This window comes from Ananas comosus, linkage group 8 (genome assembly GCF_001540865.1).
Source record: "Ananas comosus cultivar F153 linkage group 8, ASM154086v1, whole genome shotgun sequence".
Lineage (NCBI taxonomy): Eukaryota > Viridiplantae > Streptophyta > Magnoliopsida > Poales > Bromeliaceae > Ananas > Ananas comosus.
The window spans coordinates 11,559,188-11,574,456 of NC_033628.1; the positions used below are offsets into that span (position 1 = coordinate 11,559,188).

Here is a 15,269-nt window from a genome sequence, read left to right on the forward strand (position 1 = left end):
GAAAAATATTCATAGGGGGGTTACGATATGTAAAATGACCATTTTGCCCCTCGCCATTGTCGTCTTCTTCCCCATCTTCCTCAGCCCCCCCTTCGTTCGGCTGCGATTCCCACCTCAATCGGCCGCGATTTCTCTCCATTTCCTTCTCCACCTGCTCCCCTTCTCCTCCTGCACCCTCGCCGCCCTCGATTTCGGCGACAGTAGGAGAAAACCGAAATGGGCGACAGTAGGAGAAGGGCAAAGAAGGCGAAGGTGAGGCGGCGGAGGACGGCGAAGGGGATGTGGGTGAGGGCGAGGCAGTGGAGGACGGCGAGGTAGCTAGGCGGCGAGGCGGCGGCGAGGTGGCGAGCCGGAGGGAGTCGAAGCAACAGGGAGATGGCGGAGGGATATTTTCGGCATAAAAATATATTTTTTAACGGAACCTTGACGGAACCCTAACGGTAGGGGGTGAAGTGCACATTTTTTATTTTACAGGGGGGCAAAGTGTAGGTTTTTAAATGTCAGGGAGGGAAAGTGAAAAAGCAGGTTATTACAAGGAAATTTTCTGTAATTTAGCCTTCACAAATTAATAAAATTATATAGGTTAGTGAGGGTGGAGGAAAACTTGCCACGTGGCAAAATTATTGAGAATTCATATAGATTAATAGATTATATATTTTTTATGCCAAAAACGTTTTCAATCTTCTCTTCTGTTGCCAAAAATGGTGGAAGGCAAAATAATTATTTTGTCATCACAATTTACACTATACCCTTGTGACCATTTTTTATTTTACAATGAGGCAAAGTATAGGTTTTTAAATAACATAAGGGTAAGAGTAAAAAATTGAATTTTGAGGGAGAATTTTTATGTAATTTAGCCTTTAAAAAAATCATAATCCTAAATATTGAATACAAAAATTGGGCTGTACTAAAATGCACTTTTGACTGAAGAAGCCAAACAAATTTGTTGGAAGATGCAGGGGTGAAGCAGAAGAGATGGAATCATCAGCGGGAGGGCGGCGGCGGCCGTGGGAGGCAGCCGTGTGCACGATCGTGGCGGCGGACACCGTCGACTTCTGCTACCGCGCCTGCTCCGTCTGCGACCGCTCCCTCCCCGCCGACTCCCGCTGCCCCCTCTGCGCCCCCCGCTCGACACCCAACCCCCCTCCTCCCTCCACGCTCCTCTACCGCCTCCTCGTACTGTAACACCACCACCCACTCTTTTTTCTTCTTTTCTTTTTTCTTTTTTTTTGGCATAATATAATAATTTAATAGTTTGAGTTTTTTTCTTACGAACGACGATACCTAGTAGTTGTCGATTGCGACGGGGGAGAAGGTGATGGTGGTGGTGTGCTTCGACCGGGCGGCGCGCGCTCTGATGGGGTGCTCCGCCGACGAGCTCTCGCGCTTCTGCGCGGCGCACCCTTCCGCTGCGGCGAGGGCCGGGGAGGTTCTCGAAGGGGAGATGTGCCGGATGAGCCTGCAGGGGTCGAAGAGCGGCAACGCCGAGCACCTCCGCGTCGCGTCCGTGGCGCCGCTGCGCTCCGGCTTTCGCCCGGTTATCGACGCGCTCAGGAGCGTCTACGGAGTCGGTGCTTCAGATGCTCGCCAGTAGAGGAAGAGATGGATGTGCTAACGATTGGGATCGAAATGCGGTATATATTCATCGGCATGAATTCAAAACCATAGTTTCCTTGTAGATTTGATCGTGCCTTTCATTTGCTCGATGAAATGTTTCATGGCGTTTGCTCCGTGAGTGTAAACGTAGTTTCGCTCAACGAAGCTTAGCTTACTGTATTGTTCTAAGTTGATGGATTAATTGATCACGTGTATGATGTAGGATTTTTTTTTTTTTTTTTTTTTTTTTTTGGTATGATGTAGGATAGGATTTTGGTCGCAGGTGTTGCGTTTGCCATTTTGAACGGGTGGTGAGAACAACTGCTCCTCCTCTTCTAGACAGAGGGAGCTCATGAGGCAGGAATAAATCTCTTACTTTTGCTGGAAAAATAAGCAATTGGGTCGATCTGCTGTTAGAGTAATTTGGACCTATGAAAATAATAATCCTATATAAGGTTGTTCGTGGTTGTAATCATTATGAAATGATGTGGTGCTGTTTCATCTTGTACAATTTGGGCCTTTTATTCAAATGCTGATTAAATATCTGAAAGTGAAAGCAAAAGAGCGGATTTTGTTACAAGGTAGGCATACTTAGTTATTACTAAGAGTAGCATGTCTAATCTTATATTCTCCATGTATTCTCACGGTTACACAGAGTGTAGCTTAATTATTCAGATCTATCGTGAACATAGCTTAATTATAGCATACACGGACATGGCTTAGCTTAATTATTCTGATCAATTGTGAACTTTATTTGGATCTACAAGGACGGATGCAGATGCATGTTTATGCGAGTAGGAATCATACATTGTCATCGGCACAATGACTAACAGCCATTTGCACAATTGCACTGCCGGTACCTCCATTTGGTAGATTTTCTATTTTGAATATCTATGGAGATGAGAAACACCTTTTTTCTCTTTTCACTTTTAAAGAATTTTCTCAACCAAATAAACCTTTCACCTTCTCTGAGTCTAAAAAAATAATGTGGTATTACAATGAGATGCATCACATAAACTACTAAAAAAAGTTAACTCGATTTTATAGACTGAAAGACTCGTGTACATATTTGCTAAGTAAGAAGCCAAACAAGATCCACAGATCAACCACCCAGTTAGAAGGTCTTTGGTTTTGAAGCATTTATCTTAATCACCGCCTTTATGCGAACAGAGCCATTCGTATGACAAAACACATTAGCACAAGTATGTCTCATCAATCAAACAGTTATTAAATAAGCAGATATTCAAACTACAGAAGCTGCTACTGAGACGTGAGTCATGAAGCAAGATAACGGTATCAGACTTAACGTGTAATTAGATTTAATGATCAGCACGCCCTAATTCAGAAGGGATTTCAGCGAGCTTTCCCTGAGTCCACCTCTTCAGCATCTCTAACGCAGCATTAGGTTGATCCATAGGAACCATGTGCCCTGCGTCGTGAACCTGTTTGTACATAACAGTGTAACATTCTTCGGTTAAACACCCACCTTTTTTCTTAAAAAGAAAAAAAAAAAAAAAAAAAAAAAAAAAAAAAAAAAAAAAGAAGAAGAAGAAGAAACCAACACTCCAACAAGTTAAAGGGCCTTCTAACTCTGGTGGAGTTTTTGCAGAGGTTCGGTGCCAGTAGAGAGCTGTTGAAAACAGCAGTAAAACCTACCCGCTACAGCAGATGCAGAAGCTTTCTAAAGCAACTGTTGGGAGTTAAATTTCACTTCAACTTTCTGATGCCATAAAAGCTCTACATATTTGTTAAGCTTTACAGATTTTCTTCACCAAATGTTCGATACTGCCTTTCAAATTAGAAAAAAAAACTGTTCCAAAAGGTTGGCCAAACAGGCACTTGAGATGGAAATAAATGGTACCTTCAAGAAACTAAGTGGTCCGTGGCTTTTCAACACTCCAGCTTCTACTCCGTCCACCATAAACGGTACTTCAGATGAGGAGACAAAATCTTTCTGCCCAGACCACTCCATGGAGTGGACCCATCTCGAATTCCCTGCTCAAACAGCCAAGTAATTCAATGTGGAATAACAACAAGGCATAAGATGGTTAAAAAAAAAGAAAGAAAGAAAGCAAGAAACTGAAAAGGGTTACAGTTCTGGACTATTGGAATACTCTAACATATGAATTATTAACAAAAGAGCTGGATTAGCTAATGATTACCTAGCCAGTTGCAAATAAGATCATATTCTCCAGCGTAGATTAGCATGTTGATGCCATCCTCAAGAAGAGCAGGGATTCCTACTTCAAGATTCCTCATCCAGTCTGTGAGCAATGCCTGGTACACGGTAGGACTGCATGAAACAAAGTCTATGTTTCCAACTCCAAGGGTCTCTCTAACTGATTTCAAGTTGAGGAACTTTTCCATATTGGAGAAGTCGTAACAGAGGTCTCCTACGCATGGCTTCCTAATGTCATAGTACTGCATAATAACATAACACAGTGAGGATTAAGTTCAATTTCCAAGTGCGGAAACAGAAAAAGAGTCTCTCAGATTTTCTCTAACATTTGTTGTTCCAGCTATCCTCATGATGGAATTGAATATAGTATTGCAAACCAAATACGAAGCCAAGCAACTTATAGTCCCTGAGGTACCTGCAATATAAAAGCTATAGTATGAGACCCCTAACATGTAAAACTTAAAAAGGCAGAGTCAGATAATCTATGAGGCCTCGGGCTTTTTCTCTTTCAACAGGCGAGAGACAATTTACTCAACAACCAATGGAAAGGAACAAAGATTTTAAGTGGTAAACAAAGAAGTGGAACAAAATGAGTAAAGAAATCACAGTAACCAACAATAAATGGAAAGTGGGTATAAGCCATTATGATCTACAGCCAGTGTTTCTAAAGAACCTGCACATAGTGAGAACTTATAAAAAGGAAAAAAATGAAAATGCTATGAAAGTTTATCAAGAGTTGAAATGTCAGAGTTACCACAAAGTTTGATGGCTAGTTGGCATGGTGGATAGTACTTATTTATTCTTTTGTAGTCAGATGTACTGATTATCCCCATATCCAGTGCATAATCTGTATATGCTTTGTATTGGATTTCTGGATCAGTAAGCCCATTACCGATAGCAAAGCCCTGCAAACCAAAGAACCTGTAATCTCAGCTCTACAAAGTGGAGTTTGCTTCGTAAGACTAGAAAAGTACCTTGAGATTAATGTGAATGCCCTCGTTGGCTTTGTTTCCTTGGTGTACTCGACTTGCAAAAGCAGGAATATAATGCCCAGCATATGATTCTCCAGTTATGTAAAAGTCATTGTCAGCATATTCAGGGTGTTCAGAAAAGAAGGCCTGCAAAGAAAAAACATCAAAGTCTGACAATTCTGTTTGGATCATAACAGATTAGTAAGGCAGTGTAACAGAACTAATTGGTCCATTATGGAAGCTAAACACTTACTATGACAAGTCATAGACAAGTAGAAATAAAAAGGATCTTTAATCTTTTCACTAGTTCAAAAGAGAAGAGCATGGTAAAGTGCTATGAGAAGGAAAATAGCAGACTGTTGGAATGGAAAAAGCACTTCCTATTAATTGTTCAGCTAGTATAATTTGTGTCTATTAAGGTCAAATCCTCACTAAATCAAAGTGACGATTTCAACTTCCACATCTAATTACAAACTATTTATTTCTTGACAACAAAGAACTCAATCCGAAAATACAATAGACAATTCCTATACTCGTAAATCCAGCCTTCAATAGGTAGAAAGGATAGTGCTGTGTCAGACTACTTAATTTTACAAAGGTATCGATACAATTTTCACTTAATGTGTACCTGCAAAAAGTCATAGAGGTCATTACTAACGCCATTTTCATTGTGACGAATATCACGCCTATCTGAACTGTAGCTGAAACCAGTTCCGGTCGGCTGATCAACATAGATAAGGTTTGATGCCTGCGAAAGACATTAATACAAAATTGTGTCATATATAGTGTTAAGAAAAGAACTGACAAATATCCATCATCCTGTTATATTTGGCTTTTGTTTATGACGAAGGAAGATTTCTTACATAATACAGCATCAAAGACTTTCAAGTCTATACGTATGATAACTTGGTCTTTTGAATTATATGTATCTGGCACGGAAAGGTCATTTATTCGGCATAAATTGTGTTAGACATATTAGAGAAACCACTTCTTCTGTATTAACATATTACTTTTCGCTGGATAACGTAACCATACTCACCCCCTATGTCTCTATTAAAAACTCCACCACACAGTCAACCCCTCTTCTTAAACAAACTTCAAATGACGGTCATTTTTATGGCATTAATCTGAAACTAAGCATTACAATCTAGGTATGTACTTACTATATGTAGAGTTAAAGAATAAAACCAATTATAACACATATGTTGAGATCAAAACCAAATCTAACTTAAGCGAAGATGGCTGCTGTTGAATTAAAGCAATTAATTACCAAACTCTAGCAATTTTACTCTATACACATTGAAAAGAAAGAAAGGAAAAAAAAAAAAAAAAAAAAAAAAAAAAAAAAACATAAAGAGGAAGCTACACCATGAGCGATCAAGGCAAGACAACAAGTTTTATCTTCATACATCAGGAACTTAGTAATAGTTGTGAATTTTTATTCATTTCAGAGATGAAATAACAATTAAAACTTGAATTAACAAATAAAAACAAATATACTATACCTGATCCCAACCGAAGTTATTCCAAACAAGCGACATGTTATCCGCAATATGGAAAGGCCCATTCTCGTAAAAGAGAGCCAATTCACTGCTGCATCCGGGCCCTCCCGTCAACCATATAACAACAGGATCCTTCTTGCTGTGCCGTGATTCAAAGAAGAAGTAGAACATCCTACATAAAAACCAAATCCCCAGTTCATAATCACATCCCCAATTCTCATCAATTCCCACCTTTACAACAACAATAACCCATGAAATAACATGAAATCTCCCAAATTACCGACAAACCCTAGGATCAAAGCCCTAAATTGGGAAGATCCCGTAAAGAAGAAGGTGGGGGAGCATCTAACCTCGCACCATGGGTGTTGGGGAGGCGATAGTAACCGGCGTGGTGGCCGAGGTCGTCGACGGAGACCCCATCGGAGAGAGTTGGGAACGCAAAGCTCCTCTCCACGATCCTCTTGTCGCCATGATCGGGGGCGGAGGCGTCGAGCTCCGGGGAGGCGTCCTTGGGGAAGAGATTGAGCGCTCGGATGAGCTTCTCCGCGTGGGTGAGGGGGAAATCGACGGAGGAGGGGAGGCGGAGATCGTCGGGGAGGGAAGGAGACGCGGCGAGAGCGCTGGAGACGAGGAGACAGGAGAAGAGGAGGAGAGGGAGAAGGAGAGAGAGGTTATTCGCCATGGCCTCTGCTGAAGGAAATGGGAAAGGAAAACATTGGATTCGAGGCATATAAGAGGAGCGTAGAGTCCGATGTTAGATGAATGAAACAGGGAAGAAATTAAGCCTGAACCAGGTGTATTATACAATCCATAGACTACTCTTAATATTTAGTAATAATTAATATTATTATTATTGTTTTTCGTTTGAATCAGGAGCCCAACAAGTATTCATTCAAGATATAGCTTGATTATAAATATACACAATGTTTTCGGAGAAGTTCTTAGCACAATTCCATACAAAGATTTTAAAAAAATGGTAAAAAAAAAAAAAAGACAAATAAATGCTAAGATCACCATAAAAAAAGAATATAAAATTATGAATTGTCAAAGTTAACTATTTGTACTTCAAAAATTTACAAAAATCAATGGTATGAAAAATATATATATATGGTATTTAATATATGAAAAAAAGTCTCAAAATTTATGATTTTAATATATAGAAAATTTTAACGCCTCTAATAAAATAAATTTGATTGATAGTATTATAATTAAAATTTTAGGCGTGCAGTACACATGGTGTATCAAATACTTTCCGATAGAGACAGAGAATGATGCGGGAACGGAATGCTAATAAGCGGGAACAACTCACCATCGTAAGAGGTTGGGAACAAATTGATGCGTAAGGGAGAATTGCACACTGAGGTTCATCAAGAAATTAACTAAAATTAAAATAAGCCATTACTTCGTTGCTAATTCTACAAAAAATTAGTTAAAGGCCCTATTTCAAAAGTCAACATAGGAAGAAACTAGTAGATGAATCTCAACTATGTTATGGCCATCCTCTTTTTCTTCAAAAATTTGTAAATATTAAAAATTTCACAAATCTTCCGCATTTCCCACACCTTGCACTATCATTAGAGAGTGAAAAATAGAGAGTTTGATGTCCCTACCTTAAGGTCAAATTTAAATGCATAAATATCTTATTTGACATATCTTTCTAATTTAAATAATTTTGACATTTGATAAATAATAAGTAATAATCAAATGCCCAAAATTAAATTACTATATTTAGTATTCAAATTATTTTTGAATAAAATAAATTACCACGTAACAAAATATACTATCCTAGTAAATTACAAATATCAAGATATTTCATAGAGCAAAAATCAAACTCTTTTCTTATAACCGCACCAGAAAATTTTTACACCGAATAGACTAACAAACAGAGCCTTTAAAAGGTAGAAGCAAGAAGCAAGTTAAAGGGCTGCTGAGGATAATTTCGTGAAAACAAACGGCCATCAGAAAAAAGTGTGACCGTTGGAGGAAAACCACAAGCCTCACCTGAAACAAAGAGGTATCACAGTTGCGACCATTCATCAAACTTTCCATTGTTATCATCACAATATAGAAGCAAGAACAGCATGATTTTATTTCTGTTGTTGATTTCCTCATCTTCAGGTGACTAGTTTCCAGCCAGGTGGCCACAGTTCAACATATTGTTCTTATGTTTTATTCTATTTTATTTTATTCTTTCACACCACAAATTGTATATGCAAAAGAAACTACATAGATGACCTTACCAGTGTATATGTATAGTTGCCCCAATTTCCTCTCCGGTCCATTCTTTTCATACAGCAGTTAAAAAAAGAACCTTAAACGAAGGAAGAAAGGCCATAAGGTTGAACTAGTAAAGAAGATTCAAAATGAAAAAACTCGAGCAACTAACCAAAAGAAGAAAACCCTTCGTCATTCTAAAAAAGATTAAAGGTTTACCTGGTAAAGAGGATTCCCAAAAAACAAAAACAAAACAAAAAATGTACAATACGTTGCAATTGATTCTTTGCCACCTAAGGAAGAGCACCCTATGCATGCAGAGGCATTGAGCTAATAGAGGTGAGGTTTCTGGCACGATTCACAACAAACACCAGTGACACAGCTACAACTACAATCTTTACGGAAGAATCTCATAAGCAGCTTAATTAAAATACTATATGCATCAAAGGCATCAAAGATGAGTATAGACGGCAGGGCCAAAAGCTCGCTTATCAAAAAACCATATTTACAGAAACAAGAGCATGATGTGAAAAACTAAAAGCTACTGAACACTGAATACCTGCAGTTTCTCCTCGCTCACACAGCCGAGGAATCTCGGTCCTGTAGGGCACGTTGCATACCTTAAATCAAGGATTGGAGATCTATGTGGCTTGAGAACAGTATACTCCTGAAAGGAGGGAAGGCTCCAAATGCGCACTCCATGTAGTAATTCATCCCCATAGGCAAAAAGCGAGTGGCTACTTCTAGAGGATATTATTGCAGACTTGCACATACGAAGTCCGCTCACGTTGCCATAACCGACTTGGTCTTTATGAAACGAGGTGCCATTAACCCTCTTGATGAGGACATGAGAACCTAACTTTCCTGAATTAGAAAGCATAGATGAAGGTGATACTGATATCTGAGATGAAATGGCATTGGCATCATTTGTCAAGTCAACTTTAGGGCGAAAGGATGCTACTATATCATCACTTGATGGACTGCCACAAGCAAGAGAGATGCATACACCTTGGCTTTCCATTTCAGGTATCAAAATCGGCCTGAAAAGAAGTGCGGAAAAGGAAAATGTCAATGATGTGTAAAGTAATGCAGTAGCATGTCAGAATGTGCCTAGTTATTCATTCATCAAAAGATCAACTGGAAAAATCATCAAGTAACACAGTTAGTTTGATAAGCAAATAAAGTTTACAATTAATATGGAGAAGACCAGGTCAAATTTTACTTCAATGGCACTAGGGGCAACAAAAGCTAGAGTAGAAGGGTTCTAAAGTAAAAACTAAATTCAACAAACACTTGAATTACAGATTGACAAAAGAGAAATTTACTATTTGAAGCCATTACCAACCTTTCTCCATTGCTATTAATGTCCCACAAGCAAGTTCCTACAGAGGAAGCTGTGAGGACTTTCTTCATTCCATTCTCATGCACAATAGAGTGTATGGTATGAATTGGATGCATAGACAAACCATCCATAGAGTGCATGGGCACTGCTGTTTGACGAACATCGAACACCAAAAGCATACCATTCTGAGGAAATAAAGGGGAGAATTAATTACCTAAAGTCTGTCTTCGAAGAAAAATTATTAGCTAAAACAACTATAAGGAAACTGCATGAAGAACCAAACCTGCAATCCAGTATAAATATGATATGAACTGCTGCAATCACCCGAACAAGACCAGGCAGGTGCCTAAAATTATCAAAATTGATTTTAATAGGCAGTTTTAACTAAAGCATCACTATGGGAACATAGTTAAGCAAGTCAGAATCAGATTTAAGAAAAAAAAAGGTATACAAACTTATCCAAATAAAAAGGCGAGAAGCGAAGGCTAAGATCCACAAATCTAAATTAAACCTTAGAGGCTATCCACTAAAACACTATCACATATGATGTCTTTGTGTAAAACAATAATATCGAAGGTATTATACGTAATAATAATTTATAAGCACCTTCTTTTCAGGTAGGAAGTGAACAGTTTAATCTACATCAGACTACATAGTAAAATAGCAGCGAATTTTAAATTCGTGCCAATATAAGAGTGCAAGGAATCACCGGCAAATTGTACTGGAGAACAAAATTGTTGCTTGTCATGCTGAAACCCAAAAAATCTGTGTTAATAATCCCTTGAGCAATATACCAAAGTAATCCAGAAAATCCTTTAATGAACAGTCATTCAAACCTGAAAAGCGACAATTTTCTGCCTAGCGATGCAAGAAGTGCAAGCCTGTTAGGAAGGATGTGGAGATCCCTAATAGCTTTAGTATTTGGCGGAAGCTGAATCTTCTCTATTTCCTGTGGAACTAACAAGCTAATCTGCATGAAAGAAGGATTATACAGCAAAATACACTTTCCTCAGAAATTTTAAACAAGGTATAAGTTTCCAAGGTCTTGAATCACTGGTTAAAGCTTCTATAAAAATACCTTACTAAGGACATGTTCCCCGCCCAGTCCAGGTGCCTTCCCAGAGACAAGTGCAATCCTGCTAGGCGCATCTATTCCCATAACTCGAGCTCCATCTATCGTTAATTCAATCTATCAATGGAAGGAACAAGAAAAACAATGAGGATAAAGCTAGTGCAATCTGCTCCTTCAGCAGCATGCTTTTGTTAAGCCTGAAAGAACATGCAAAATTAACTTAGCATGTACAAGAAGGTAACATCGCAAACATAACTAATCTAATCTGTATATATTCAACTTAGTTAATATACTCAAGAGTTTTGACTATAACTGGAGACATTACTAAACAATAGGTCGAGTGAATGGATGAAATACCAAAAGTTTAGTGTAACAGTGTCAGGTCATAAATGCTCTGCACTTTTCTTGTAACTAAACAGCTGATAAGTAAACTTACAATGGTAATTATGTCTAAATGCTACAAACGATCTTATAGATTCTACATCCATGCACATACATAACCTTCTTTTTCCATTTTAATCTTATTCCCTTCTAATTATATATGTAATGGTTAATCTGTTACATCATTTAGATTACACTTGATTTACAAAATAATATACACAAAACAATAAAAGTTAAATTTATGTTTGGCCCAGATACACTGAAAAATTTAACACCAAGATCTACTCATTCATTATAAAAACAACAAATTGAAATACAATTATGAAGATGGTTGACCTGTAAGACAAAATTGCACAGAGAATAACTACCATCAGAACAGTCACTGGACATATTTGCACTTCCTGCAAGAACATATCCAATCATAGTTAATAGACGCTTCCTTTAAAAGTTATGCCAAGATACCAGACAAAACAGCCATACTGTCCTGCAAAAGAATTACCAGAAAAGGTTCCAGCAGCAGACTTAAGCCTTCGGTCAACATGTCCGACATGTGCTCTGAGTATTGGTCCACTTGATGAATGTTCCAAGCATGCCAGTTTCTGCATAACGAGAATTATGACAAACCTCCCAAGGTACAAAAACAATCATTGAGTAAAGCAATATAAACTATCCATTACCTGTCTGTCCTTGGAACTTTCTCTCACTATTGGACGCTTCTGCAAGCCATACAGCAAAACATAAATAATCACAATGGGGTTAGAGAAATTTAGGACTGCACTATCTACCAAAGTTTCAGAAGTCATGAATCCTGTCAGTAAAACTCAAAAAACAACTTCTGAATAATACCTTGTGTTTGCTTATCTCCTCCAATAATTGTTCTCGCTGCATGAAAGTTTGAAACACATTTAATAACTGATATGCAACAAAAGAAGTTCTTATAATACTTCTACAGCAAAAATGAGGACAGATAGCTTGAAGCGAAGTAGCTAACTCAACATATCCGGAGTCAAAGCCACACGGCACAGTTCAAGAATGTAATTAAAACAGTCACATATTACAGAGCCTTGTTCCATTTTTTCATTTAGATTCAATCTTTTTTGGACTTGATAAGTTTGCAAATTACAGCATATATCATCATACTGTGGCACTTAATAGGATACTTATTTACTCAAAGAAAAAGGAGAATAAAGGGCAAAACCAGCTATCAAGTTTCCATTGATAAGTTTCACTATCATTCATTTATACAGATGATCCTCACAGCATGTAAAAAGTGAAAATGCTAAACAAAAAGTGCAAAGGAATACCAATTGAGAAGCTTCAAACAAGTTAAAAATGTTAACAAAATAAAGAACAACTCATCCTACCAAACAGAAATGATAAATAAGTACAAAATGGGCATGCATGACTCACCTCTATCATAAGGGATTCATGTTTTTCTCGTAAAGATTGCAATTCCTGTACAGACCAAGAAGTTCAGATATTAGAATGCCAAGCATGTCTCGAAAGAACAGTAACAAAACTCGACCTTTTCCAGATCATCATTTGGCACAACTATTAGTGGTGCATATAGATTAATAATCTCCTTTTGACGGAATTTCCTATTACACTGAGGACACTGCAAAAGATGAAAAAAAAGAAAAGAAAAAAAAAATCAGCTCTGCAGACAACAAGGAATTCTAAGTAATTAACATTAGTTAATATTCAATATAGAGTAACTGAATGTACCTTCCCTATTTTCTTTCCACACTGATGTAGCCATCTCTCTAGGCAAGATCTACCATACACATGTCCACAAGGAATACAACTATATTTAGACAATTAACCCATTAGAACAAATGCAAAGAACTTTTCTTTTAGGATCATAAAAATGCAAAGCCACTAAGCAGTGTCGACAGACAAAATATAGCAAGTCTAACTCAAATTTCAGCTCATGAGACGATTGATCATAGGAACTAATGCTATAGAATACATGTGTATCCATTCCCTCTTAATTATATCCTTCTAGAAAGTCTCTAATATTATTTAGCGCATACTCCCATTTATTGGCCCTAATATCCTATAATTTAGCATACGTTTGAATCACCTGGTCAGCAATTCAACCTGAATTGTCACTTAACCTCAGCTAAAGGTTAAAATCCAATCTAGGTTACAATGCCATCTAAATTTTTCTTTACAGTTTCCTTCACAGTCATCCTACATGTCAGGGGAAAAAAAATGCAATAGTTCTAGTCCTTGCTCACTGTTTACCTCTAAGATAACAAGAACGCAGTCATTAATCTCCTTCTAGGAACCCAGAAATTCCAGCATCAAAGGGCCAAGAAGCTTCATTTCCGTGTTTCAAGCACGATGTTTCGTAACAATTAATGTCGTGCTTGGAGAGATGGCATACAATACGTTTCAAGAAGATTCGAAGAACAAACAGTAATAATAACTCCACGACAATTCCCACATAAAACAAACAAGAACTGTAACAAGAATGTTAATCATCAATTCATGATCAAGATTTTCTTCCTTACCAGACCCTGTGAAGACCCTCGGAAGTCCACATCTCTAAACACACGGGGCAATTGGGGACAGAGGGCTTATCCAACCCAGCCCCATGCGGCGTCCCTGATCCCGCGTTCTCCGACCCTCCACCTCCGTGGCTCTCGCAATCATCCCTTCCCTCCTCCTCACCCTCCTCATCCTCTTCTTCCTCTTCATCTTCCTCTCTCTCTGCTGCATCTCCCCCTTCGTCCATATCTTCCACATTCGCCATGAACGGCACCACTTCCACCTCCCATCCGTCGCCTCCGTCACCCTCCTCCGGCACCACCATAGCCGGATCCGAGAACGGTAAACCCATGTTTCTCCCGGCGGCGTAGGCGGCGACTAGGGCTTGGTATTCCTCGTAATCGGCGTAGGGATCGTACTCCTCTTCGCTCTCCCTGTTGGGGTCGTACTCCTCGTCGCTCTCGTCTTCGTCCGCTTCTTCTTGGCCGTGAGGTTCCCTTCCTGATTCGCCGGGAGGGTTATTCGACGCCATTGGAGATAGAGAGAGAGAGAGAAAGCGAAAGCGAAAGCGAAAGCGAAGAGTTTAGGGTTTCTTTCGAGAAGGGGAACCGGAGCGCTTAGGACAGGAGAAGGTGAGAGGGTGAGAGGTGCGTAGGAGGCGGGAGAGGAAAGAAGCGAAAATGCAAAGTTTGGCGCTGCGAACTCTCCCTGCGTACTCTCCCTGCGTTTATATTTTGCTGGGTTTTCCGATCCCGTTAAAGAAGTGGGCTTTTTGGGCTTTCACTTTGTAAGGATTTGGGCTTTGATCTGAAAAGAACAGTAGCTCGGGCATCGGCATTACCTGTCGATTTTTCTATTTTTATATCTTTATTTTAATCTTTAATATTTTCTCCCTTTTTTTTAAATAATGAGTAATAGTATGGAACTATGGATTAAAGATTTTTTTTCGGATAAGCTATGGATATGCCGGTATGCATGCATGAAACCATTGAAAAGAAACAATTAGTTCACCTAGTAGACAAGGCACATCAACAGCTATACGAGGATTCATATGCAATATGAAAATCAATACTCTTCCTAAATATCGACTTTGGTATTGTTTTGTAATGGAGAGCGCGTGCTATAATGGATCAGTTTAAGAATTATAGGATTGGAAGCATATTATGCATTTGTCTCCTGAGATCCAACTGCATAGCCAATCATGAAAACCCAGCCCATGCAACTGGTGATGCACTTGTCTCATGAGATCCAACTGCATAGCGAATCATGAAAACCCAGCCCATGCAACTGGTGAGTTTTTTTGAGAGATAGGTAGCACGCTACCCGCTTCATTTATTTCATTTATAAATAAACTTAGCTGAAAATGTGAATCAACTAGGATTCGAACTTAGGACCTCAAATACCAACCACCAAGCCTTTTGTCACTTGCTCTAGGAACAGTTGGTCTTGAGAGAGCTTTTATGTTGGTTCATGTGAGTTTTGTTTTTTCCAAATATCATTACTTTTCAATTTTTTGTAC

The 15,269-nt window shown here is 38.8% G+C and overlaps 3 protein-coding genes across 9 annotated transcripts; 1 reads left to right on the forward strand and 2 right to left on the reverse strand.

The window, feature by feature from the left end:
- On the forward strand, window positions 835–2,173 carry LOC109714184. 5 transcript variants are annotated; one of them, XM_020238661.1, is made up of 3 exons: window positions 835–1,176; window positions 1,255–1,634; window positions 1,880–2,173. In XM_020238661.1, the coding sequence occupies exons 1-3, from the start codon at window positions 976–978 to the stop codon at window positions 1,950–1,952; spliced, it is 654 nt and encodes a 217-aa protein (XP_020094250.1). In that variant the 5' UTR covers window positions 835–975; the 3' UTR covers window positions 1,953–2,173. The 5 variants fall into 5 exon arrangements, with proteins under 5 accessions (XP_020094250.1, XP_020094252.1, XP_020094254.1 ...); XM_020238663.1 differs by having other exon boundaries at window positions 836–1,176; window positions 1,861–2,173; XM_020238665.1 differs by having other exon boundaries at window positions 839–1,176; window positions 1,292–1,634; window positions 1,861–2,173.
- LOC109714180 (serine carboxypeptidase-like) lies at window positions 2,610–6,956 on the reverse strand. Its single transcript, XM_020238656.1, has 9 exons — window positions 6,599–6,956; window positions 6,252–6,420; window positions 5,375–5,494; window positions 4,750–4,893; window positions 4,530–4,680; window positions 4,102–4,190; window positions 3,759–4,017; window positions 3,458–3,591; window positions 2,610–3,038 (listed from the first exon to the last, which is right to left on the reverse strand). Exons 1-9 carry the CDS (start codon window positions 6,928–6,930, stop codon window positions 2,916–2,918), a joined length of 1,521 nt encoding a protein of 506 aa, XP_020094245.1. The 5' UTR covers window positions 6,931–6,956; the 3' UTR covers window positions 2,610–2,915.
- Window positions 7,425–14,438, reverse strand: LOC109714179 (E3 ubiquitin-protein ligase RFWD3-like). Of its 3 annotated transcripts, none has more exons than XM_020238653.1 (15): window positions 13,774–14,438; window positions 12,983–13,061; window positions 12,783–12,872; window positions 12,668–12,712; window positions 12,104–12,139; window positions 11,935–11,973; window positions 11,757–11,856; window positions 11,594–11,658; window positions 10,883–10,993; window positions 10,641–10,774; window positions 10,514–10,553; window positions 10,088–10,150; window positions 9,808–9,989; window positions 9,022–9,502; window positions 7,425–7,605 (listed from the first exon to the last, which is right to left on the reverse strand). In XM_020238653.1, exons 1-15 carry the CDS (start codon window positions 14,280–14,282, stop codon window positions 7,465–7,467), a joined length of 2,115 nt encoding a protein of 704 aa, XP_020094242.1. In that variant the 5' UTR covers window positions 14,283–14,438; the 3' UTR covers window positions 7,425–7,464. The 3 variants fall into 3 exon arrangements, with proteins under 3 accessions (XP_020094242.1, XP_020094243.1, XP_020094244.1); XM_020238654.1 differs by lacking the exon at window positions 7,425–7,605 and adding an exon at window positions 8,066–8,249; XM_020238655.1 differs by lacking the exon at window positions 7,425–7,605 and adding an exon at window positions 8,251–8,559.

Bases quoted from the DNA above. Each gene is read 5' to 3' on its own strand.
- LOC109714180 (XM_020238656.1), bottom strand. From the start codon at position 6,930: ATGGCGAATAACCTCTCTCTCCTTCTCCCTCTCCTCCTCTTCTCCTGT. The intron at 5,495-6,251 runs GTATAGTATATT...TGTCTTTCGCAG, and splicing joins ATAACTTCGGTTGGGATCAG to GCATCAAACCTTATCTATGT. The intron at 4,191-4,529 runs GTAACTCTGACA...TTTATATTGCAG, and splicing joins ACTAGCCATCAAACTTTGTG to GTACCTCAGGGACTATAAGT.
- LOC109714179 (XM_020238653.1), bottom strand. From the start codon at position 14,282: ATGGCGTCGAATAACCCTCCCGGCGAATCAGGAAGGGAACCTCACGGC. The intron at 11,659-11,756 runs GTAATTCTTTTG...ATGTTCTTGCAG, and splicing joins TGCTGCTGGAACCTTTTCTG to GAAGTGCAAATATGTCCAGT. The intron at 10,775-10,882 runs GTATTTTTATAG...TCTTTCATGCAG, and splicing joins GGGAACATGTCCTTAGTAAG to ATTAGCTTGTTAGTTCCACA.
- LOC109714184 (XM_020238661.1), top strand. From the start codon at position 976: ATGGAATCATCAGCGGGAGGGCGGCGGCGGCCGTGGGAGGCAGCCGTG. The intron at 1,177-1,254 runs GTACTGTAACAC...ATAATTTAATAG, and splicing joins CGCTCCTCTACCGCCTCCTC to TTTGAGTTTTTTTCTTACGA. The intron at 1,635-1,879 runs GTATATATTCAT...TTTTGGTCGCAG, and splicing joins ACGATTGGGATCGAAATGCG to GTGTTGCGTTTGCCATTTTG.